Consider the following 25,309-nt stretch of genomic DNA (forward strand, 5'->3'; position numbering starts at 1 on the left):
GTGCCTTTAGCATGTCACTGCATGTTGTTGTTTTTTGGGTAGTTTTTGCACTGGTGCATGCATCCTTATGTCTGTTCCTTGATGCCTGAATGCCCACGTTTGCACATTCCAGAGTCTGTCTTTGAACGTTAACTGACTTTGTTTTGTTTGCTGTTGTCTGTTATCACCAAGCTCTGAGTCGTATGAAATAATCTCATATCTCTCTCCCTTATACTTTATGTCTTCCTATGGGGGAGGGGGCAAGGGAGTTGACCAATTGCTAGCAGCTGTTACTCCTTTCACAATAGGCCCGCCTCTACAGCCCTGTGTGTGTGTGTGTGTGTGTGTGTGTGAGCGAGAGAGTGTGAGTGACTGATAGTTGTGTTGTTAAACTAGGCACATTGCAGCTCGACTTCCCCTCTCATCGCTTGACAGGAGTTTCCCTTCAGGTACAAGCCTTTTTTGACTTCTTTTACAGTTCTTTCCTCTGTCTTTTCATATATTCTGTCAGTTCTTCTTGAATTTAAGGGCTGCAGTGAGTCGGCTGTCTTTGAATTGTTATGTATGGTGACAGTTACTTTGTCTGATGTAGTGGGGAAATGGTTCTTTTTGTGTCTTGACAACTTTTTTAAAGATTCATTAGCTTTTTATGCATTTTGGGAGAGATTTTGTATTCTTTACTTTATTCTACCTTTAATGCATTTAAAGAGAAATGTATGCAGTTTCTAAAGGGAGATGATTTTGATTTATAATTTAATCTTTAGACATTACTCAGACTGAGTTTATAAGCACAGCAAGTTTTTGAGGATTTCTACTTACTTTTTTTTGTGAAACACTGATTCACATAAATAGCATTCTTGTCATTCCACAAATGTCAGAAAAAGAAAAGCAGGAATTCTCAGAAGAAAGAAAATGTTAGGCTTTGTGCCTCTGAATTCAGCTTTATTCTCTCGTTTTTGAAACAGAATAGGAGAATTAAACTTTGCTAAACAACCCAAGTTAAACTTTTAGAGCATGTTTTTCTTTCTTTATTCAGATTTTTCTCTCTAGATGTGGTTGGTGAACCTTCAAGGTATCATAATGACTAGTTCATGAATGTTGACGAGCATAAGGTCAATTCAAGTTGTGTTTCCAGTTTTGTAAAAATTACCTTCAAATAGTTGTTCATGTAGTTCTATTTGTATAAATGTAATTTATGTTTAGTGAAGAACAAGACTGTGAACTCTGGAGAAAACTGTTTTTCAGAGGTTTTAAAATGTTTAAAAAAAATTTATGTGCTAAAAACTAGGCCTATACTTGTTGCATACTTGGTCTGCATACACAATGATTTGTGAAGTTACGTGTTTCCAGACACATCGGCAGGAGATTTGGTCATGAGGAAATATTTTCTGAGGGAGTAATGCTGGTTTCCTAGAAAAAAAAAGGGGGGGGGGGGGGGGGGGTTGCTAACAAGCAATTTTACCACAATATCTCAGGCTTTTCCTCGCCCTCTTCTGTATACAACTCTGAAAACCGCCATTTTCTGACTGTATGGTATTTTCAAGCTCTCTCCTTCCGTCTTTAACCCGTTCCCTCTTGTTTCTTCCTTTGTCAAATCCTGCAGTCTTTTGACACCATTAATTAGCATCTGAAATGCTCTTTGAGCAAAGGTGCACTTTGAAAGTAGGATCACATCTTCCTGGTTTACCAGGCCCTTTAATTAAAACAGGATTAATAGCGTGGAAACCGCCATGTGGAGTTTAACTTTAACAAAATAACTTGATTTTCTTCCTCTCACAGATATCCTCGGTGGTGCTGAAGAGTCCCACGTGTGAAAGCCGGAGCTCAAAATGAACTAATTAACAAGCAGCGACCCTCCCAACCCTTCTCCTCGAGGAGCGCTTTCAAACCCCTATTTCATCAAAGCACCACTTCCTCAGGAGGAAGCTCATGTGCTTACATGGTGACCAGAAGTTCTGGGGAACTCTCAGCAACTTGTGCACGAGGAAAGTAGCACGATGATAGGCCAGCTGCCTCAGAGGCTTCTGCTGTGGTTCACTGGGTTGTTGGGAATCGCGATACTGACGTTAATCGTGGTGTGCGTGGCTTTGCAGATCCAAGTGCCATGGCACGTGAAGACCCTCCAAAGCTTCACCATGAAACATTACAGGTAAAGTCAGATCTTTTAAAATGCCATGTGGACTTCTTTACAGTCTTAAAAATAAAGTTTTTTTTTTTTTGGTATCTATGGTTCCATGAAGAAACTTTAACATCTATGAAACCTTCCATCACACAAAAGTATTAAGATGCGTCTTGGTCGATCGGATCACAAGGGAGACACATTGCCATTTACACCTGGAATTTTAATCCATCTCTTTTGTCCACTTTCAACCTATTCTGTCCTGATTTCATCAAGGGGAGGGTCTATGGTTGGGTAAAATATATATAAATATAGTGCGGGGCAGTGGGCAGTAAACCAGTTCAAACGGTAATCCGGTTTCAATTTCGAGACTAATATGTATTTTTCAAAATCTGCCATACTGCGTTGCTGAAACAGCTGCTGTATCTAATCAATGGCCATGAATAGCGTCAAAAGAGTGTATAAAGAGTGGACTTCTATTAACTGCATACCCTTCTTACACTAATGGTAACAACTTTATAACAAAACAATAAATAACAAAAAAATAAAAAAATCACAAATGGAACTTGCTGTATAAAGTGGAACGTCACAGAATTTGGCAAGTTTTGGATGATTAAATCAAAAGTAGGACCGTACAATAAATCAGTTATCGATACGGACTAGTGTCTGTGAATATTAAAGCTCAAAAAGACTGCTATTGAAATCTGAAGTCTGTATGTTGTGGCCGGTCTGTGGGAATGAGTGCCGCAGTTTCGTCTACACGCACAATACCTCACAGATCATTTATAAATCCATGTTGTAAATGCCCTTTTATTACTAAAGTTAAGAACAGGCTGTTTTCGTGCATGTGCCTTTAAATGCAAATGAGCTGCTGTGTGCTGCCCTCTCCACTGAAGTTCCTGCTTGAATCTGATTCTCAAAACATCTACTTGGTTCTGAATATTATCTATATCGTGATCACACTCACGGATAGAATAGTTCTTCTTTCATCATTAAAGTTTGTTATTTCCACGTGTTTTACAGCTATATCAGTTTAAACTTCTAATGGATCTTTTTTTGAGCGCACTTATCTAAACCACACGTACACACAGACAACTGTCTGTCAGACGTCAAGTTCATGAGTACTTTTTCACCTTTTTTGTTGTGTTTAAACTGTCAAATACACACAAGGATCTTGTTCACCGTTGTTGTTTGCAAAAACAAAATGGCGGCGCCTTGGGTGGAAATAGGCGGTAATATTAAAGGAGAACTCCGGTCAATTTAAACATTGAGCTCATTTTTTTGTAAATTTGGAGTGCTGTCAGTACAGAGAACAACGAAAGAAAAATCGGTGTTGCCTACACCGTGTTACCCTGTTTTTAAAATTTGCATCCTTTTGACTTAAATGGGGCAAGTTTAAACCTGCTTTTAGCCTCTTAACATCCTTGATGTGTCATTACAAGTGCACAGCCATGTGAGTGGTTTTATTCAGAGTGAACACGGTGAATCTTATGGAGGACCAGGAGTGCCACTCAAAAATAAAATGAAGATTCAATTTATCAATTTAATAATTCAAACATAAAAATGTATATAAATAAATCACTTTAAAATGGACAAATAGACATTTTTAAAGTTGTTTATTTAATTTGTGTTTTTAATTGCAATAAAACAATAAATAAATAAAAACATTTTAAATGTATAAATAAATAGACACATTAAAATTTTCATTTAATTCATTTTTTAAACGTAGATTAATAAAACAATAAAAAGTACTTTAATAAATCATTTTAAAGGCACATGTTAAATAGCTTTTTTTAAAGCATTTGCCAAATGCTTTTCTTTGTCGGTTTGCCAGATGCTTTTCTTTATCAATTTGTCAATCGAGTTAAAAAATGCCAATACATTTAATAAAATACTTTTTATTGCAATACATTTAAAAACACGAATTAAATAAACAACTTTAAAAATGTCTATTAATTTGTACATTTAAAAGTGATTTATTTATATACATTTTTATGTTTGAATTATTAAATTGCTATATTGAATCTTCATTTTATTTTAATAATACTGTTTTAATCTAAGACCTAAAACTATTTTAAAAAAGAAAACAAAAACAAAAAGTCGCAATAATTGGGAAAGTTGTGCACTCTGACTATTTTCAAATATGCCATTCTTTAAATCAACCCATTTTTAATTAAAGTTAACTCTTCTTATCTGTTTTTCTATTTGTTATTTAGTTAGTCACAGTCCGGATGTTATCTCTAGAGAGCCATGATCACAATGCTGTTCCTCTGCTAATTATTTCAGAATGTTTGCTATTGCTATTTCTATGGGTACGGTTGAGGGGGAGGTTTTTGGATGTCATTTTATTTGTACAGCGCTTTCCAAAATAGGTATTGTTCCCAAAAAACAGCTTCTCAAAGAATAGTGGCTTATAAACCCTCAAGAAGGCAGCTAAAGGCATTAGAGACTAGGAATAAACTCCCTTATATGTTTCTAGGCAGAAACCAGTTTGGATATCCCTTTTCCCCTAAGTTAGCTACTTTGTTCCCCAGTAAGGGACAGAAACAAACAACCTGAGATTTACTGCTGCTCCTTTAATTCAGTCAGGAGTAGAATCATGGTTTGGCTTGATTCTCTAGAGAAGTGCACAATCATTGCTCTGAAAGTAGGGTCTGTTATGTGAAATGTAGCCCAGATGCTTTTAAAAGGGCAAAGCTCTAATTTTAACACAGGCATGGTTGGGGAAAAAAAACCCAGAATGTCAGGAAATGACACATTATACTAGATGGCATTAACTAGCTTGTGATTCTGTAGAAGCTGTTTTAGGACTTTTAAAATTACACTTTGAAAACCTGTTGTACCAGTAGCACGTCATAATAATAGCTTATGTGTGAGAATAATGGATAAATAATGAGCTCTTGTTAAGTGTTTAATAATGTGACAGTGTTTGTAATTGATTTAATATTATTATTATTATTTAGTTAAGTGTTAGTATTATATGGAAGCTTGTTTCCGCCAGGGAATGAGAAAAATGTAAAATAACATTGCGACTTTTCATTGCAAAATTATATCTCGCAATTCTGACTTTTTTTCCCTCGCAATTGCAAGTTTTATCTCGCAATTCGGACTTCGCAATTGTGAGGGAAAAAAAGTCCGAATTGTGAGATACAGTAAAGTCGCAATTACCTTTTTTATTTTTTATTCAGTGGCGGAAACAAGCTTCCATAGTACTTCTAATCACAGTTTTTTCTTCAGAAAGATCTTTAGGATTTTGAAGTACTAGTGCAAAGTGCCCGTGCAAAATCAGTTTTTGTGTGTGTTTTTAGTAATTGTTTGTTTGGTGTGTTTGAGTGCTCATTGTTACAGTTAAACAGCAAAAGTTCAGTGACATTTTTATTTGTGCACTGTAGAAAGCAAATACTGATACTGACATAATGACATGCAATAAATATGGAAAATCTAACTACACGATTCAGGGAGCAGCGACACAGTGAACTCCGAGAAAACGCTACGCTTGAGCAAACAGTTTGTGAATAGGCTACTACAAATGATGGCCATGAAAGAGACTGTGAATGCATTGAATAGGATATGTTTAGTTGCAGTTGGTGAATAGCATAGGCTACTATTAAACGGTAGCGATAACGTTAAGCGCACCAGAATTAAATATAATATTCAGAAGTAAACAGCATAGCTGACTTAAAGATTCAGTCAACATCCACAAATGAATGATGATTCAGAGAGTGGCCACACAGTGAACTCCGAGAAAACGCTACACTTGAGCAAACAGTTTGTGAATAGGCTACTACAAATGATAGCTGTGAATAAAATATAATATTCAGAAGTAAACAGTGTAGCTGACTTAATGTTTAGCTGACAGGGTGTTTATGTCAGAATGTTTATTTTTAAACCACAACCTTCTAAGGGCTTCTTTAACCGATATATTTAACGATATCTTTTGCATTTCTAATGCAAACAACCTCAAACTTTGCACTGCACTTACTCGTCCCCGTAGCAAGACACCAGTCAAGTTTGAAATCCATCGCACTAGCGGGTCGAGAGATATGCGAATAACAGACACACAGACAGACGTTCCTGAAATTTATATATTATGTACAGTGAAGCAATAATGAAGAAAAGGCATTCAGACATTTATTTTCACAGATATTTTTTCTTTCTTGTGTTGTCATTCGATATATTAATGTGTATTTAGTTTGATTACATTTCTCTTAACAGTCATCTGCTTTTTGTTGAATTGAAAAACAACGCTTGCCCCAGTTATGAATTCATTGGCAGGCATGCTTGTTCAAGATGTGTTTGCTGATGTATCAGATATCAAGACAGGTGATAAAAGCTTCTTTTTTTTTCTTTCTTGCTGGCAGGTTATATTCTGTCAAGAGTGACAACAGTTCTTTGGAATATCAACAGTCTGCTGAGAATGAAATAGACACTACTGAAGAACGGGAGCGAAAATCAGCCCAGCAATCAGATCTTGAGGATTCATCACTATTACAAAACAGCGCAAAGTCTGATCAAGCTAATTTAAACACAAACTCCTTAAAGCCAATGCCAAAAAATGAGACAAAACCCACTGAACCAGACTTTTTTGGTGACCGGTATGCCACGGATGACGTTCCTTCACAAACAGTGAGTGTCTGTTTGTGATTTTTGGCCTAGTATTGTGAACTATCGAGCCTGTGTTAGTATTGTGAGTGAGGCAATTTCCAGAAGAACCTGCGTAAATTCAGTTTTATTCAGGTGTTTGTACAAATGCTGTGGTCATTCAAATTGAATGGTCATTCAAATTCAGCGAAGAGCCATCGGAAGTTTGTAGTAAGCAAAGGTTAGTCTATCACAACAAAACGGCAGTATTTTATTCAGATTAAAAATATTCAATTCAGTACCCAAAATAAAATATCGGGGACCGGTGAAACCCATCTGCTCTATAATAAAAAAAAATACATACACCACCATTCAAAAGTTTGGGTTCAGTGAGATTTTTTTTTTTTTACAAAAATGTATACTTTTATTAAGCAAGATTGCATTTGACTTTAATCAAAAATGACAGTAAAGACTTCAAAAGTATTTAAAGTGCTTTTGAATTCTTTTCATTAAAGAATCCTGAAAAAAATGTATTGTGGTTTACACAAAAATAACAGCACAACTGTTTCCAAAAATGATAATTTGAAATGTTTCTGCAGCATCAAATCAACATCATATTAGAATGATTTCAGAAGGATCATGTGACACTGAAGACTGGAGAAATGATGCTGAAAATTCAGCTTTGTCATCACCGTAACAAATTACACTTTAGAATATATTAAAATAAAAAACTGTTATTTTAAATTGTAATATTTAACTATTAGTTTTTTGGTCTGGATAATAAAGAAAAAAATAAGCCTTGAACGTAGAAACATTCACCAAAACTCGACCCCAAACTTGAATGGTTGTGTACATCTATTACAACAGTGCCCTTTGCAAACATGTTTTATCTCATGCAATCATGTTTCATAAAAAAAAAAAAGGATCTCTCTCTCTCTCTCTCTCTCTTGCAGAACTGTCCCAACAGCATTAGGAAGCGTGTGCCACAGACACAGTTTGCTGAGATGTTTCTCCACAGTATTCCAGTGCTTCAGTGGGCAAAGCATTTCACCACAGACCAGTACCAACGCTTGAGTCACTTCGGTGGAGCACATGGCTGGGGAGGCGTTGATATTGAAGGTGTGTTGTTTTTTGGAATCTGCTAGTCTTCCAAAAAGTTCAAATGTACTTGCCTAGAGTGTGTTGTTGTTTTTTTGTCCTAGGTGTTTTATCCTCCCGAGACCCAGCAATGAAGCGTTTTCCTTTGTAGAGGACATTATGTTTTAGCAATTTTTCTGAGACCATATAAGGCGGTTTTAAGTCTAGATGTCCTGTAAAGAAAAACATTCAAATGCCCTTTTATAGATACAAATTATTTGGAGGTTTCACCATGACAGCTCCCTCTACTTTGGCTTTGACTGACATTGACTGAATTACTAAATTCAGCACCCTTATGGGAATATGATGTTTTGAATAATGTTTGAATTAATAAAATCTGACTAATTGTCATGTTGTTTGTCATAAATTAACCTCTCAACTCCAGTGGGGTTTCAAATCAGATTATGAATTTCTGTTATGAGACATGTCCACCGTAGAGGACACCAGGACTTACTGCAAGCTTATCAGGCATTTTAGGGAAGAAATCATTTATTTATTTTCATAATATAATATATTATGAAAATGTTGCCAAGTTATTACTCAAATTATTATAGCTACTTCTTTTTTGTTACATGCCTAAAGAATATGCTAATTAGAGACAATGAATAGGTTATTCTAGATATTTATTGAATATCTTTCATACCATAGTTGAAAATCTTTGTAGAAATCTTTTAGCGTAGTTTGGTTGAGGTAAAAGTTTCCTGGAGCTATCGAAGTCTCTAAAACCCTGATTTACATTAAACACCTATTAAATGCAGGCACTAGTATCCATACAAAATGCAAATATAAACATTTTCTAAAAATCTTCTCCAACATTATTCCCATATCTGTTTTACAGAGAACAAGTTTTAGAAAAAATAACTAGTAAACTGAATATAAAACATTTTTTTTATAGTCTTGTTTTCATTTTCTGGTATTCCTTACATTGGATACATCATAAAATATATATTTTTAAAAATGACAGATTTTTTTTTTTCTCCATTTGTTTTATTATACTCCAAACAATGCAATGATGTAAAAAAAAGACACAAAAAAAAGGGATATAACCATTAGCGCGCCATTATTTTTGTGCTTGGGTATTGATGGTATTTTGAATCATTTATTTTAGATATATATATATATATATATATACCCACCTAGAGGATTATTAGGAACACCATACTAATACTGTGTTTGACCCCCTTTCGCCTTCAGAACTGCCTTAATTCTACGTGGCATTGATTCAACAAGGTGCTTAAAGCATTCTTTAGAAATGTTGGCCAATATAGATAGGGCTTCCATCTTGCAGTTGATGGAGATTTGTGGGATGCACATCCAGGGTACGAAGCTCCCGTTCCACCACATCCCAAAGATGCTCTATTGGGTTGAGATCTGGTGATTGTTGGGGCCATTTTAGTACAGTGAACTCATTGTCATGTTCAAGAAACCAATTTGAAATGATTCAAGCTTTGACATGGTGCATTATCCTGCTGGAAGTAGCCATCAGAGGATGGGTACATGGTGGCCATAAAGGGATGGACATGGTCAGAAACAATGCTCAGGTAGGCCGTGGCATTTAAACGATGCCCAATTGGCACTAAGGGGCCTAAAGTGTGCCAAGAAAACATCCCCCACACCATTACACCACGACCACCAGCCTGCACAGTGGTAACAAGTAGGGCTGGGTATCGTAACAAAATTTTCGATACCGATACCTTGACTTCGATACCGGTTCCTGAACGGTACTTTTTCCGATACCAATTTTATCAATATAACATTACCTAAAAAAAAAAACTTTTATTTTTTCAGTTTGTTGACTTTTTTACACTCACATTTTGAGTCTGTAAAAAAGCACCAATGCTAAAGTTTTCTATGTTTCCTAATCATTTAACAACATGTATTCTTTACTTCAATGAGCTCATTGTTTCTGCCTTAACTTAATGCATTGTTTAACAATGAAACTGAATGAAAATTAATTGAAATGCATTACACACAGTCACCCCTGATAACAGATCACTCTAAATTGTAATTTAGACACATGCATTTTCTGTAAAGCTCCTTTGAAACGATGTGTACTGTGAAAAATGCTATACAAATAAATGTGAATTGAATTAAATATAGGCTACTGGGGTGCGGGATATATGCCTCACGCTCCGCACACATGAAGCTTGCGCAAAGCACTGGCAAAAGTAGCCTAATGATTGTGGATGTGTCGGGAAACGGTAGCAAGAAGATATTTTAATTGTTTATTAATGAACAAGTGTTTACTAAACGTGTTGGCTGAAAAGATGATTATTGCGAATTTGCGATGCTGACTCGTCAAGTCAAGTCATCCTCATTTATATAGTGCTTTTAACAATGTAGATTGTTTCAAAGCAGCTTTACAGAGATAAACATATAATTTAAGGTAACAGAGATTGGTTTAGTTTTATAGTGGTTCTTGAAAAATGTTTTTTTCCCAGCTAAAGTTAGTTTTGATTGATTCACTTCCGTCTAAATGATCATTTGTTATTAAATTAGGGGCCGCTAAGACGACACCGTTCTCTCTAAACAGACTTTAAACGCGAACCTGTGATAGACGCTGATGGCATTCACATGCGCATTAAGAATTGATTCTATAGTTATGTGCGTTTGAATATATATGCGCAGGTTTGTAATTCTTACTGCAGTCATCCCTGCAGTAGTGAACGCGCGCGCGCCTATATGGATTAGGTAATCAAACTATTTATTTATAATTGTTTCGTTTAAAAGTAGACATATTTTGAACATATATAGAACTATTTCTCATGTCTGTGAGGCAAGTATCCTATACGCTGAGTTTTGGTTTATATGTGACGCGCTCCAGTTCTTGTAGTCGAAGGCTGATAAACTTTCTACTCTCGAGTGTATTCCGTGCGCTTTTAAGTGCAGATTTACCGTGTTACTGGTCTTGGCAGCAATTATCTTGTCGAAAAAAATATTGCATCGAGTCAGGTACATAGGTACACTTTTGATCATTTCCACATATTTTCTATCTATCTGGGTTGGACGCTAACACACACACACACACACACACACACACTACAGCCTCACGTGCGACGAGGCACGGAACACAGCCTCAATGTTGTGCGTGTTGTGGCTTCACAAATGCTTTCCTGCATACCTCGGTTGTAACTAGTGGGTATTTCAGTCAAAGTTGCTCTTCTATCAGCTTGAATCAGTCGGCCCATTCTTCTCTGACCTCTAGCATCAACAAGGCATTTTCGCCCACAGGACTGCCGCATACTGGATGTTTTTCCCTTTTCACACCATTCTTTGTAAACCCTAGAAATGGTTGTGCGTGAAAATCCCAGTAACTGAGCAGATTGTGAAATACTCAGACCGGCCCGTCTGGCACCAACAACCATGCCACGCTCAAAATTGCTTAAATCACCTTTCTTTCCCATTCTGACATTCAGTTTGGAGTTCAGGAGATTGTCTTGACCAGGACCACACCCCTAAATGCATTGAAGCAACTGCCATGTGATTGATTGATTAGATAATTGCATTAATGAGAAATTGAACAGGTGTTCCTAATAATCCTTTAGGTGAGTGTATATATACACACATATATACTGTGTACATACATACATACCTATATATATCCATATATATATATATATATATATATATATATATACATACATACATACCTATATATATATATATATATACATACATACATACCTATATATATATATATATATATATATATATATATACATACATGCATACCTATATATATATATATATATATATATATATATATACATACATACATACCTATATATATATATATATATATATATATACATACATGCATACCTATATATATATATATATATATATATATATATATATATATATTTAATTGTTTAGATTACAGTCTAATTATTTAGCTGTTTTAATTGCATATTTGTAGCAAACATGAAAACAGAATGGGAAATGCCACTGCTCATTAAAAACAACAAAGCACTTGTAACATGGCATTATAGGGGGCAAAAAGCTAATTAGATTTCTGATGATAAATTTTATTCAGACTGCATAAAATTCAAAATGTCTAGAATTAATTAAGAAATTAAACTTATTTATTGTATTTATTATTGTTATTATTGTTTGAAAAATCCAGTGTCAACCTAGTTTTGTGCCAAATTATATTAAATGTTTTAAACGGTAATCATTTTCATTAAATATTACTAATTATAATTCTTTTTTTCCCATTTTTATTAATTAATTTTTTTATTTTAAAATAAATACCTTCATTTTCCTTTTGAATCTTTAAAATATTTATTGATTTAATTTCCTTTTTGACTACTTCTGACTTCATAGTCATGAAGTAAATATATGTAATGTGTAATTGTTTTGTGGAGTTACTTAGTTACTGTACTGTTACTGGAGTTACTGTGTGTTTGATTAAATTAACATGATATGTGCAACATGATGGACCAAAACAATTAGGGGTGTGTGTGTGTGTGTGTTCACAGTTTTAAAGAGCTCACTGGGAATTTTAAATACAACCGCAAATCAGTTGATGTTTGATGACTGGGAGAAGAGAAATAACAGATCCCAGTGTATCCGCTGTGCTGTGGTGGGAAACGGCGGGATACTGAATGATTCAAGAAAAGGCAAGGAGATCGATGAACATGACTATGTCTTCAGGTGAGGAGGTGGATCATTAAGAGATACAGATGTTTATTATATCAGTGCTCCTCAAAGTAATGCAAATCTTGTGAAGAAAACAGTTTGCATGTCTGGTAGTCTTTTACTATTTTGTATTTTTTTTTGTATTGGCGGTCTTCTACAATAGATTTACAAGCGTCCAAGGTCAAAAACAAATTTTCTCATAATATACATTGCAGAATCACCTCTTTTCTCACAGTGTCTGAAACGGTTCGATCAAGGATCCGGTATCGCTAAACCCCTCCTTTCCGACTCTGCTCTGATTGTTCAGATGGCTCAGTCTGTTGTGATTGGTCTACCGCTTACAGCGCATGTCGGAAACGAAACGTCCATTACCATATCTGAATTTCAGCTCCAGAGGCTTCCTCAGCACTTGTTACACAGTTAAGATGCCGTTGGTTTTACCGTGTCAATTCGAGCGCGAGCCCTCATCCTTTGGTAATGCCTACAAAGTGGATTTGCTTTCACAGCACAGAAAACAGCATCTTATTAACATGTTGACAATAGGGATGTCACGGTGAGGAACAGTGGCGTGCCGTGGTGGCAAGTCATGTAATCATTGTATGGCCGAACACAGTGTAACACGGTAAAACCGACTACTGCAGCAAGCCTATTCTACAACATAAACTAAACTCTTCCAGGCCTCAACTACAACTACAGTGTTTAAGGGCGGGTCAAAATAGACATTGTTCGCGGACAACCAATGGAGGCCATAGGCAGAAAGTAAGACTGGAATTACTGACGACTCATTTCAGGCAGTTTACAATTGGCTATTTCTTTTAGGAGAAAATTACGGTTTATTGATCAATATCACAATGCTTCTCTTTTTCTGTCTCCTATCTTCAGGGTGAATGGTGCTGCTCTTAAGGGGTTTGAGAAAGATGTGGGATCCCGGACATCATTCTACACGTTCTCAACCAACACCATGCGAAACTCCATGCGTAGCTATGCTGGCGTAGGCTACAGAGGTCCACCCATATCAAAGGTAACCAATGATGTCAGACTAGTGTACGTCCACACAATGATAAGACGCAGTGCTCCGCTTATTCTTAATTATCTTTAACCATGGATTAACATTTCAATTAATAATTTGATACAATGCACTTGTGTACATGCATGTTTTTACACTGTACTTGTATTTTAAAAAAAGTAACCGTATGTAATTAATTTCTGTAATTACATCTATAATTACACTGTTGACCCTTCCCTTAACCCACCCTAACCATGACCCGTATCCCACTTTCAAAACATGTATGTATGCATGCATGCATGTATGTCTGTACTGGATGTATGTATACATATCTATGTATTTATTTTTCGATGTAAGCTCATAGTAGTTAAAGACACCTAATATAAAAAGTGTGACCAGACAAAGTAACTCCACTGTTTGTCAAAATTATTACAGTATAGAGTGAAATAGTGTTTGACTACAGTTTGATCAAGTTGATCAACACCCTTTTGTATGTTGAGTTGTGACGTTGTTGTTTGCTAACTCTCTCTTTATCTTGATCTCCATCTGTTCAGGAGACCAGGTATATATTCCTGCCAGATCATGACCGAGATTACATTCTTATGAGGGCGGCTTCGACACACACAGCAATTGATAAAGGCCCTGAGCGCAGCAAAAAGTAAATATAAAAACATATTCATATGTAAACCAACATTTTCACAGTTCCTTAAACGTATCCTTGATCACTATAACAGATACAGTCCAACCCTCATTGGTTTTATTTATTATTGTAAATAAACAGTGTTGTGAACTTTTTCTTCTAAAGTGTAGGCAACTCAGAAGCGAAGACCAGGAGACTCTGGTGCATCTTTTAAGCAGGGTTCTTTATTGCTGTTGCATCGCTGTAGTATTCCCAAGTCTGACTAAGGCAGTATACATGGTAGTTTATATACCTTTCAAGAGGGAAGGATTTACATGGAGGAGAATCAGAACAAAGCATGTAAATGCCGTATACAGGTTTTGGAAACCGGTACTAGACTGAGGCCCTGTCCACACGGAGACGCGTTTAGCTGTATACGTACAAATTTTTTATCGGATCGGCGTTTCGTCCAGACGGATCCGGCGTTTTGGGAGACTGAAACCGCTATTTTTTGAAACCAGGTCCCAGGGTGGATAAATCTGAAAACGACACCCTTGCGTCTTCGTGTGTACGGCAAATCCGTATATTTTGTGAAACGATGATGTCATCACCCCACTTGTTGACTAGTCAGACGCGCTATATCAGTAGGCTAACAGCAACAACAACTGCGACTACTTTCTTGAGTTCATGCTTCAGAAGCTACTTGAGCCTCTTTTATTTCTTTATTTATTATTTAGGCCTACTTTAATGTATTTTTATCTTATTTCTTTATTTTACTTTTTTATTTGTTTATATTTCTTTCTTATGCTATGATGCTTGTATTTTGTCTGATTAAGACATTTCGTATTTTGTAGGGATGGGCATTTCAAGCAAAAATAATATTCGACGATCGCTGGGAATTATTTGATTATTATTCAATAAACGCACCTCTGCCCCTCATGCTCACCGTTGACATGGTGTTCGTTTCGACATTAAATTTCTCTGTACTGTAGGCCTACATGTTGTAGCCATTAAAGAAAAGTTAGTTTCATATTTATGTTTAAATAATATGTTATTTTTTCCATTTCATATATGTTGATTATATGAAAAGTGAAAAGCGTGAGTAGCCTAATCATAAGATGCGCAATATCGAGACATCATTTTGACCACTTCATTAAGTTTTGTTTTATATAAAGCCTTTCTTTAAAGTGAATTTCGTTTTGTATAAATTGTATCTAAATTTTAATCAATGTTTCATCAACCAATTGCCTGGATTTAATAAATAAGAAGCAAATATAGCAGACAATAGCCATCAGGACATGGAGGCGCCGGCGCGATATAACTTGCATCCCACGTGAACTGGAGCTTGTCTCATAAATGAACAGAAACTCAGAAATATATCTAAGCTTGAAATGTCTACTTTTAAACAAAACAATTCAAAACAAAAAGAAACAGACAACTCTCTTATAATCCGTATGAAGTGTGCATTTATCTCAATAAGCACCTTCACCTACTGCGAAGGTGGCGAGTCAGCATCGTCACAGAAAACACTAGTTTATTAATAAATAGTTGTGTCTAGGGATGGCCCGATACCGATACTGGCATCGGGGATCGGGTCGATACTGTCCTCAAGTACTCGTACTCATAAAAATTCGCCGATACCACGCCCCGATACCACGTACATTTTGCGAAACGAAACTGGCCGCCACAAGTGCTTTGTCGAGGTGAACTGAGGCATAGGGACGTGCACTCCCAACGCAAAAGAGTGCGGCGCGGCACTAGATCTGATGGCCGAGCGCGAGCGCAGGCACGGGCGGTAATGCACTCACTCTGTGTGTGCGGGTTCCGGGAGAATAAAACGATTCGCGGGACTCTCGCAAACTAGAAATATCTATGAATACAACATATTAAAACTAATAGATTTTCATTCATCTGTTGCAGAAAAGCAAGAAGAACAACTAAAACAAAATAGAAACGATTTACAGGCCAGAGTTTCTATTCATAACATGTTTGCAGCGTTGAGCGATGTAGCCAATCACAGACATGTGTGTTGATTTCTTGAACGCAATGGCTAATCAGAAGCATTTAAGATAGACTCCCCTCACTGCTCAAAACTTTTTTGTTCAGTGCTGAATTCTGTATGCTGGCAAATCCTCCAATTATAACAAACAAAGTGTGGATATTATGAAAGATTCATTGTGCAGTCCGCTTCATTGATAATAACAGATGTGTGAGATCGCGATGAACTGTCAGCTTTTTAGGAATTAGACTATTAAGGGAGCGCACTTTGGGCGCATTCAGTCATGTCAGACCATGCACGCAGTAACTGCTTGCTTTTATGTTAAATTAACAGTGGTTTGTGTGTTAATACATTTATTATTTTACTCATTATTATTTATTTTTAGACTTGTTAAAACAAGCAGAGAAGAAAATAAAAACAGTCTTCTAACCTGTGTTCTAAAATAGTCTTCTGTCTTCTTTTCTGGGAGCCTATAGTTACTTTTGCGGTAGAAATATCGGTATCGGTACTTGATATCAGCAAGTACACAAATGTAAATACTCGTACTCGTATCGGTTTGAAAAAAAAAATGGTATCGGGCCATCCCTAGTTGTGTCTCCTTGCTATATTTGACACATTCATAATGATTAGCCTATTTGCCGGCTCTTTGTGGCAAGCTTTATGTGTCTGCTAACTAATTGAATATCGTGACTCATTCCTATTTTGTACCAGGCCATTTATGGTTTTTCATATTGTTCAATAAAGTTCTTGGTTAAAAAGAAAGAAAAAAAGAAGCTACTGTTCCTAATATTATTGTATACAGCGCTCAAGGTTTATGCGCAAGTCTTCTTGTCTGTTTTTATTGTATCTGTGTCAGAAATACAGCGCCTCATACTAGTCTGGCATGTAAACTACATCGGTTTCAGTGGTTTCGTGTGTACGCCGATATTTCTTGAGACGGCTATTCAAACAGTGAGACTCAAAAACAGGAATGGCAGCTACCAAGAGTTTCAGTAATCTGCTTACAATAGAGAGAAACAGGATTGGCAAGGAATCTCTTGCTGGAAACTCTGATATCACCATTTATACCTCAAATGCTAAATTCAGTCTACTAAACTTTCTCAGTTTATATACTATAGTATTGGAACCTAAATTAAACATTTAATAAATTTGTAATACAACAACAGTCAAAATAAACAATGTTAGTTGCGTTTATATAATACAGTACATTGTATGCACAATTAAGACTCAATTTAATTCTAATGTATATCTCTCTCAGACCCCCTACATACTTTGGTGAAGATGTGACAGTAGAAAAATTCAAAATCTACCACCCAGACTTTGTCCGTTACCTCAGAAACAGGTAAGCTTTGCAAACAGAGACTAGGGATAAGGTACACTCAGCCAGTCTTTATTGCAAAATTAATCCCAGACAGGGAGATCAAGAAACACAAAGCGGCTGACTGCACATTATCCTGCTTATTTTGTGACAACTTGTCTTCATTTGTATGTAAATATCTAAGTTTATTACTTTTCTTTTTCAACATCAAGGTTCCTGCATTCAAAACTTCTGAAAACAGGTGCAAGAAGAATTTACAGGCCGTCCACAGGAGCAGTAATGCTCCTGGCTGCCATTCATACATGTGACCAGGTTTGTTTAATCTTTTATTGAGATTTTAAAGTCACCAAGCATGTGTCTTATGAGTTGTGCCCTGCTGTAAAATGAGTAGAAACACCCATATCAATTGTGACCTCCTCTAAATGAGCGGTTGAGGTTAAGAACCTAATGACAGTTTTGTACAGACACATAAAACATTATACCTCAAATTGTACCTCAAAAGTTTGAACACGGTTTTAGTGACCCTTATTTCACATATGTTAGATGTGTAGTCTAACCAGACAGTTGACCGCTGTAACTACATATTAAAGACTCACCTGACAGGCTGTATGGCATCATAAAAAACTCAGGCTTATTGGAATTGCATCCCTCTACTTGCATTTTTGCAAAAATATACAATTCCTTGCAGTTTCCAGCTTAAAATAAACACTAAAACATTTATTTCATTTCCAAACTAAATGCACAAAACCAAAATAATAAAATGTTGCCATATATACGTTCAACTGCGCTTTTAGCTCCACTCACTGGCCCTCGTTTATCAAAAGTGGGTACACCAAATTTCCAGCGTACACCTGGCGTACACCCAAAACAACGGTGAATTTGATATTGTAGGATTACAAATTGTATTTAAATGTTTTATTGAGCTTCCAATACTATAGTGTTTTAACTGAGAAAGATGCACACACTGTTTTCCATTTTGAGGCAATCAAGGTTTCAGACATTAACCTCTTGTCACATCTCAAAGGTCAGCTGGGCCTTTTGTTGATCTAATCATCTCAAGACTCTGAGTTACACTGTTACTTGATGAAATCAGGTAACCAGCTGAATCAAGAGTCCCCTCCTCTATGAAATTAATTCCACCCCCTTGAAATGTATATAAACTGCAATGTAAAGTTCTCTTATTTAGACTGGATTGAGATGACTACAGCGACGCAATAAAGAACTTATACCTCAACAATCTCCTGGTCTGCAACTCTATCTTTTCTACACTTGAGAAGAAAAAGTGCACAACAATATTAATCAATAAGGACGTTTGCGTACGGCACGCTCAAATCCTACGCCAGGTCAGGAGGTGGTGTACATGTACGCACGTTTTGAGTTAGTGCGGAAATGCGCAGAAAAACAATTCCTAACACCACAAAACGCACTGACAAACTAAAAGATATGAGGAGTTATTTTCCAAAACGCGATAAACGCCATTTTTAAAAATTATTTTTTATTTTATTTCTATTAATAAACTAGTGTTGTGTCTGCAAAGATGAAATTGAGGATCACCATCTCCGTAATGAACGCGCCTATAGAGAGAGTAGCCTATTTCTTTTCGTTTATAATTGTTTCGTTTAAAGACATTTCAAGCTTTCTTTATAGATATATTTCTCATGTCTGTGAGGCATATACTGAGTTTCGGTTAATTTGTGATGAGATGCGCTCCAGTTCACGTGCAATGCAAGGGACCGCACCAGCGCCTCCATGTCATGACTCATGATTATATTGTCTGCTATTTGCTTCTTATTTATTAAATCCAGGCAATTGGTTGATGAAAAAAATATTAAAATTAAGATACAATTTATACAAAACGAAATTCACTTTAAAGAAAGGCTTTCTACAAAACAAAACTTAATTAAGTGGCCAAAATCATGTCTGAGCATGTCTCCCGATATATTGCGCATCCTATCTTAGCCTATGTTCACTTTTCATAATCAACATAGATGGGGAAAAGATAACATTATTATTTTTTAACAAATATGAAACTGAATGCACTTAGTTAATGGCTACATCACGTAGCCTAATAGTAGGCCTGAATATTGTTATTACTTTTTTCAAGTTTGGCACGAATTACTATTAATTAATTAATTACTATAACTATTGAATGTATTTTTAACATTGTTGTATTTAAGGACTGTATTTGTGTGTTATTTTTAAATTATTTGTTTTATGTGGTGGACAATATTGGAATGTGACATTGGAAATATTTATTTTATTTTTACTATTTAATTTATTTTACTATTTATTTTGTTTGGCTTTTATTTATTTCATGCAGTTGCACTTATTTAATTTATATTAATTTATAGTATGAGTCCCTGATATGTTGCATGTTGCATGTTCTCTTGTTGTTGTTTTTTTGTTGTTGTTGTTTTTTTAGACAAAAAATGGATGGATTTATAGCGTTTTGGAAAAAAATACAATTAACTTCGAATTTATCATCAACAATATTGTTGATTTAATAATAATTTTTCATGGTCTCGATCTCCACGTCGGAGAAGTGTCTCCTCTTTGCCTTCTTCTGTGTGTCCATGGCGTAAAATGAGGGTGTGGGGGAAGCGGATACTTGAATATATAGGGGCGTGTTATTCTAATGACGATCGTTTTCTGCCACGGCATTTATCAAGGGCAGGTATTGCGTACACCTGGATTTCAAAGGTACGCACAGCTTCATAAATCAGGCGGTGAGAGGAGTGTAAGCATAATCTTACGCCAACATATACGCCCGTTTCTACGCAAGAATGATAAATGAGGGCCACTGTACATGTACATTTCACTTTGAAACATCTTTTTGCAGGAATGCCACCTTGCTTGTATTTCCAATGAGCTTGGGTTGCATGATAGATACTTTTTTTTGTCTTTGTAAAAGTTTGTGATTATATGATGTTTGTGTTATTAACAGGTTGATGCTTACGGGTTCATGACCCCTGACTACACCTCGTATTCAGACCACTATTATGACAAACAGAGACATCCAGTGCGGTTTTATGCCAACCATGACATGCGCATGGAAATGAAGTTGTGGCAAGAGCTGCATCAGGCTGGACTGATGAATCTTTTCATGCGCCACTGAGCACAAATGGATGGACGCCACACTTTGTATGAGATGTTTTTTTATGGTCAGAACTGAAAAGCCTGTGTGAGGCGTCTGCAGGTCAGGACAAACCTGTTATTCTCCCCTCTGTACAAAGCATGTTTGCTTTGGAAGGTAAAGATCATATATTGTTGTTCAACAAGGAATTATACGTACAGAAGCTACGTAGTGAGCATGAGAGACAAATTACTGGCTAATGTGTCATGGGGAGAGGCCTTGTAAACAACATGGTTAAAGTTCAGGAGTAACTATTGTGTTCTTGGCCGTTCATTTGTTCACAAACATATTTTGTGTGTTTCACACATATTTGTTCACACATACGAAGTAATTTTAGATCAAGGCTGGGCGAGATTAATTGAGATGTTGCTTTTGAACACGTACAAGAATTCTGTAATACGTGCCTTAGGACTTCTCAAATGATGGACAACCATTGTGTGTGAGAGAAACAGAGTTTCAAGGCTTCAGAGCACCACACTAAATTAAAAATAATCAATCAAAGAGAATATTTTTAATTTTATATTCTTAATCATATTCTTTTAATCAGGTTATGTTTTTATTTATGGTTCATCCATAATGCACTTGTTGCATCTTGTGTAAATCAAGAAGGGTTTTCTGTTTTTTTTAGAGGAATTTGTATGCTGTTAAGTTTAAAGCTTAACTGTATTTGGAAGTTTTAAAGTGCAATATCTTATGTTAACTTCACAAGCTTTTTGAATCAAAATGTGAATTTCTTTTATGATTTATTGTATCTATCCTGTTAAGGTCTTTATAGTCACTTGATGCTATCTCTTGATTATATTTAATAGTTTTTATTACTGAAATTGTAACTTATGTTCATTCTGGTCAAATTAACTGGTTTAGATATTCACCACACATGTTTAGAGTTTAATAATTGCTTCACTTTTATAAAACGGTGAAGGGTTTTTGGAAACTGATGCTAATTAATAGAAAATGGAAAGATGGTCCTACATGTTTTTAAGCTCAGAATAAATCTTTTAAAATTGTCTTGTTGGTAATAAATTGTATGCGTCCATTTTGTTCACAATGCATTGGATATGCCCTCACTTATTTAGTGTTTCTTATATAGTCCATTTTTATATATATATTTTTGCTTTAAAAGAACATTGGTTATTAAAAATCAATTTGCCCTTTAAAATTAAAAAAGAGGGGGCTTGCGTGTTTAGAGAGATGTCTATCTAAATCTATTGTTCAGCATCCATCCCAGTATTATTTCACTTTTTATCATCTTTATTTTAAGTATTTATGTACACTAAGGTGTGAGCTGACAAAATGTAATGTCAATTTGCTTATTGAAGCTAAATATTTGCACCAATTACAGTGTTGTAGTGTACATCCTTATATTGGAAGTTCCTTCAGGAATATTTGGTTTGATCACATTTCTCTGAGCACACAGTGCTTGAGGATACATAATCTTAATCTAAGTTAATGTTCATTTAAAAATCTACTTAATAAAAAGTTGTATCTGTTAATTTTTAATGGACTTGATATACATGATATACATGAACTAACAATGAACAGTTGAATAATGTTAACAATGAGGAATAAATACTGTAATGCATTGCTCACAGTAAATTTTAGTTAATGGATTTACTATGTTAACTAAAGGGACCATATTGTAAAGTGTTTTAAATCCTATTAACTAGCAATTCTAGAAAAAACAAAAAGATCCCTGCATGTTACATGTGATGGTGAGTAAAAATATATGTCGTTGAAACAAACCATCCTATTGTAATGATACTAGAGAGAGGAATGAACATAGGTGCGGGAGCTTTATTCAAAGTATGCAGGAATTCTGGGCAAACAGGATACAGTCTTTAGAATAGAATAGAATAGAATAGAATAGAATAGAATAGAATAGAATAGAATAGGAGGGGGGGGTGGACATTGCCACAGTGTTCAAGAACTGGTGTGTTGTGTGCTTTTGATAACAATAAAACACAAACAATTTTAACGAGGAAATGAACAAATCTTGCGCTGAAGTCTATTGCAAGCTTTGCTGAGTCATTCCACCGAAAGGGTGACATTTCTGTCCCCAGGACATTATATGTATAAAATTGCATGAAAATGAACTCTAAAATAGATTTTATTATTAAGCAAAATGTCCTGCACATTAAGCTAACTACAACTTTAAAATGTATAATTAAAAACATTAATAAAAACTACATAGAACACAAAAAAATAGCATTTTCTGCATGTCCCCACTCTCTATCTCTAAACTTTACCATGAAATAGGATTATTAAAATCCTATTTTTTTGCATTGTTGTGTGAATTTATATCCAATCTATGCTGTAAAATGTTTTAATATTTTAGATAAAATACACATTTTAGTCGTGTCACCCCCCCCCCCCCCCCCCATACACACCAATGAAAAATTTGGAATATTCCACAAGACAAATTTTCAACAGGAAGTTGCATCATCTGGATCTTCTGAAGGCAATGGGAAGACCATAAGTAAGTCCTCTCATTTTAATTTCTGTATATTTGATGAAATTGTAACTATATCTGAGAAGGTCAAACTCAACATACTGTCCTGTTACCTAAATTATTTCTTAGATTTTATTTGTTTATTTTAAAAATATTAACTTTTGGTAAGTCACTAGAAATTGCTCACTTTTTGCTTAAAAACTCAATCATGTTACTTTCAGTCTTGTTAGTTTTATGAAAAATAACAGGAGTGAGTTAAAGTAACAGAAGTGAGTAGAGTCCTCTGTTTTGTTGATTTAATACTGTAAATATTAGTGGATATAATACTATTCGCCTGAATTATTAGTTTTAAGGTTGCAAATACTTATATTGTAGACATTAGCATTAGTATTACAATGTGAACACCATACTTCCATGAAGCCAGTCCACCACGAGGTGACTTAAATGTTTGCTCTCTGTCTTTCTTATATTTTGTAGAAGATGGAGAAAACCCATACTATGCATGTGCCAGAAACACCCAGCTATGGCATATTGCAATGGAAGAAGCGAAACACACTAGCAACCCTCTCTTTTCCCCCTTTTTGTCTTAACTTCCCTCTTTCTCCCTCCCTCCCTCTCTTTTCTTCTCTCTCTCCTTCTTTCTCTTTTCATCTCCTTCTCTGCAAAGTACTACTAGCACATAGTACATCACTTCAACACAGAAATCTCATGCACACACAGTCATGTAGACTCTCTCTCATACAGACACATATGGACACTCATTCCTGTTACCTAATGTTCATTCCTGTTACCAAGTGTTCATTCCTGTTACTATCTTTTTTTTCTAAAAAGTTAAACCACTGTTTTTTTTATCAGTTTTGTTTGGTCCATCATTTATACAATTGTTTAATGAATTAAATTATTTTAAAAAATTATAAACTTGAAGGTTCGGTCTTCTTTAAAATGAAAAAATGGCTTTGTGTTTCTTATTAAAATACACCTTGCCTTAATATATAGTGATTTTTTTGTCATCACTAATATTAATTATTTGAACATATAACTAACAATTTCTTTAAAGTAAAACACTTTCTTGTGGGGAAAACAAAGGAATTAATTGACATGCTTTTAAACATGCTTTTTAAATGGTACATGAGTGTCGGTAACAGGACTGAGAAAACATTTGTCCATCTTCTGCTTAGAAACCTTGTAAAAAATTAAATAAAGTTGCCTGAGATTGACCAATACACATTTTGAATAGTTAAATATGTGTTATTAAGTATAATAAGTATTAGATTCAGTGTTGAAAAAAGATTTTAAAAAAAATAAAGTTTAATTTTGAATAGTTACAACAAGCAAATGTCACCCATTCGGTGGATTGGCCCTGCTAATAAACGTTGCAATTTGTGCATTTGCATACACTCTTCTGCCATCTAGTGTTGATTATTTTCAATTGCAGCCTTATTGAATAATGTGTTCAGGTCTCAGTTTAGTGTGCTGTCTGTGTAATTATTGATTGAAGTAAAATACTCGAGCACGGAGGCACTGAATGTGGTTTGTTTACCTCTTATTTTTAGGGGATCTCTATCCCACTGTTTGTTGACTCCAAAATGGCCTGTGTCTCTTCACCTGACAGGGTACCTGGGCTGAGAGCATGGAATAGAAATCCCTGAGAAAGTTGTTATTCAGCCAGAGAAGAGGACTTGAAGCCACAGTGCTACAAGTAGCCTAGACTGACGATGTAAAGGTGGGATGTGAATGCAGTTATGAAATTACAGTTATGTGATGAATTTCACAATATTACAGCGTGTGGGTGAAGTGTTTCTGCTTTCTTAACACTCACTGTTCACTGTTGTCTTTGCGCATCTTAAAGTCTTCATGAAACGGAAAGTGCGATAGTCTTTTCTTCCGTATTGTGGCGTATATTCTGGTATATTCCAGTGAATCTGCTTCTCGAACAGGATAAAGGGAGGGAGTAGGACTTGATTTTGTTGTCCCGTCCGCGCCCCAAATAAACACGTCATCAGAGAAGAGAAGAGAAGAGATGTCCTTGCAATTGGGAGGGGAAGTTTAATAAAAAAAAAATTAAAAAACGAGGGAATAAAAATTAGGCTACGAGGGAACATGACAAAAAAAGATGTGTAGGTTATTAGCTATAAATAATTTATAACAAATACTGCAATAGGCTATTCCATAAAAAATAATGGTCCATTTTGATTCATGGTGACTTGAAACTCTGTCATGAATTCCAGAGCTTTTCGAGATTTTTTTGGATTATTATATTTTAATATGATGCTCCAGTATTCTTGAGCATGCAAGGCGTCAATGAAAAATAGTGAACAACTTCTAAAA

The 25,309-nt window shown here is 35.5% G+C and overlaps 1 protein-coding gene across 1 annotated transcript; it reads left to right on the forward strand.

The window, feature by feature from the left end:
* Positions 1-280: 280 nt before the first annotated feature.
* Positions 281-21,555, forward strand: st6galnac (ST6 (alpha-N-acetyl-neuraminyl-2,3-beta-galactosyl-1,3)-N-acetylgalactosaminide alpha-2,6-sialyltransferase). The gene is made up of 10 exons (XM_077200429.1): positions 281-428; positions 1,759-2,128; positions 6,460-6,724; positions 7,633-7,798; positions 12,298-12,472; positions 13,340-13,478; positions 14,018-14,121; positions 17,340-17,423; positions 17,612-17,711; positions 20,344-21,555. The coding sequence occupies exons 2-10, from the start codon at positions 1,977-1,979 to the stop codon at positions 20,512-20,514; spliced, it is 1,356 nt and encodes a 451-aa protein (XP_077056544.1). The 5' UTR covers positions 281-428; positions 1,759-1,976; the 3' UTR covers positions 20,515-21,555.
* The last annotated feature ends 3,754 nt before the right edge of the window (positions 21,556-25,309 follow it).

This window comes from Siphateles boraxobius, unplaced genomic scaffold (assembly GCF_051911475.1).
Source record: "Siphateles boraxobius isolate OS27281-9 unplaced genomic scaffold, OSU_SipBor_1 46, whole genome shotgun sequence".
NCBI lineage: Eukaryota > Metazoa > Chordata > Actinopteri > Cypriniformes > Leuciscidae > Siphateles > Siphateles boraxobius.

Excerpts from the sequence above, each read along its gene's own strand:
- st6galnac (XM_077200429.1), top strand. The coding sequence starts at position 1,977 with ATGATAGGCCAGCTGCCTCAGAGGCTTCTGCTGTGGTTCACTGGGTTG. Across the intron at positions 7,799-12,297 it reads GGGAGGCGTTGATATTGAAG|TTTTAAAGAGCTCACTGGGA; the intron begins GTGTGTTGTTTT and ends GTGTGTTCACAG. Across the intron at positions 14,122-17,339 it reads GGCCCTGAGCGCAGCAAAAA|ACCCCCTACATACTTTGGTG; the intron begins GTAAATATAAAA and ends TATCTCTCTCAG.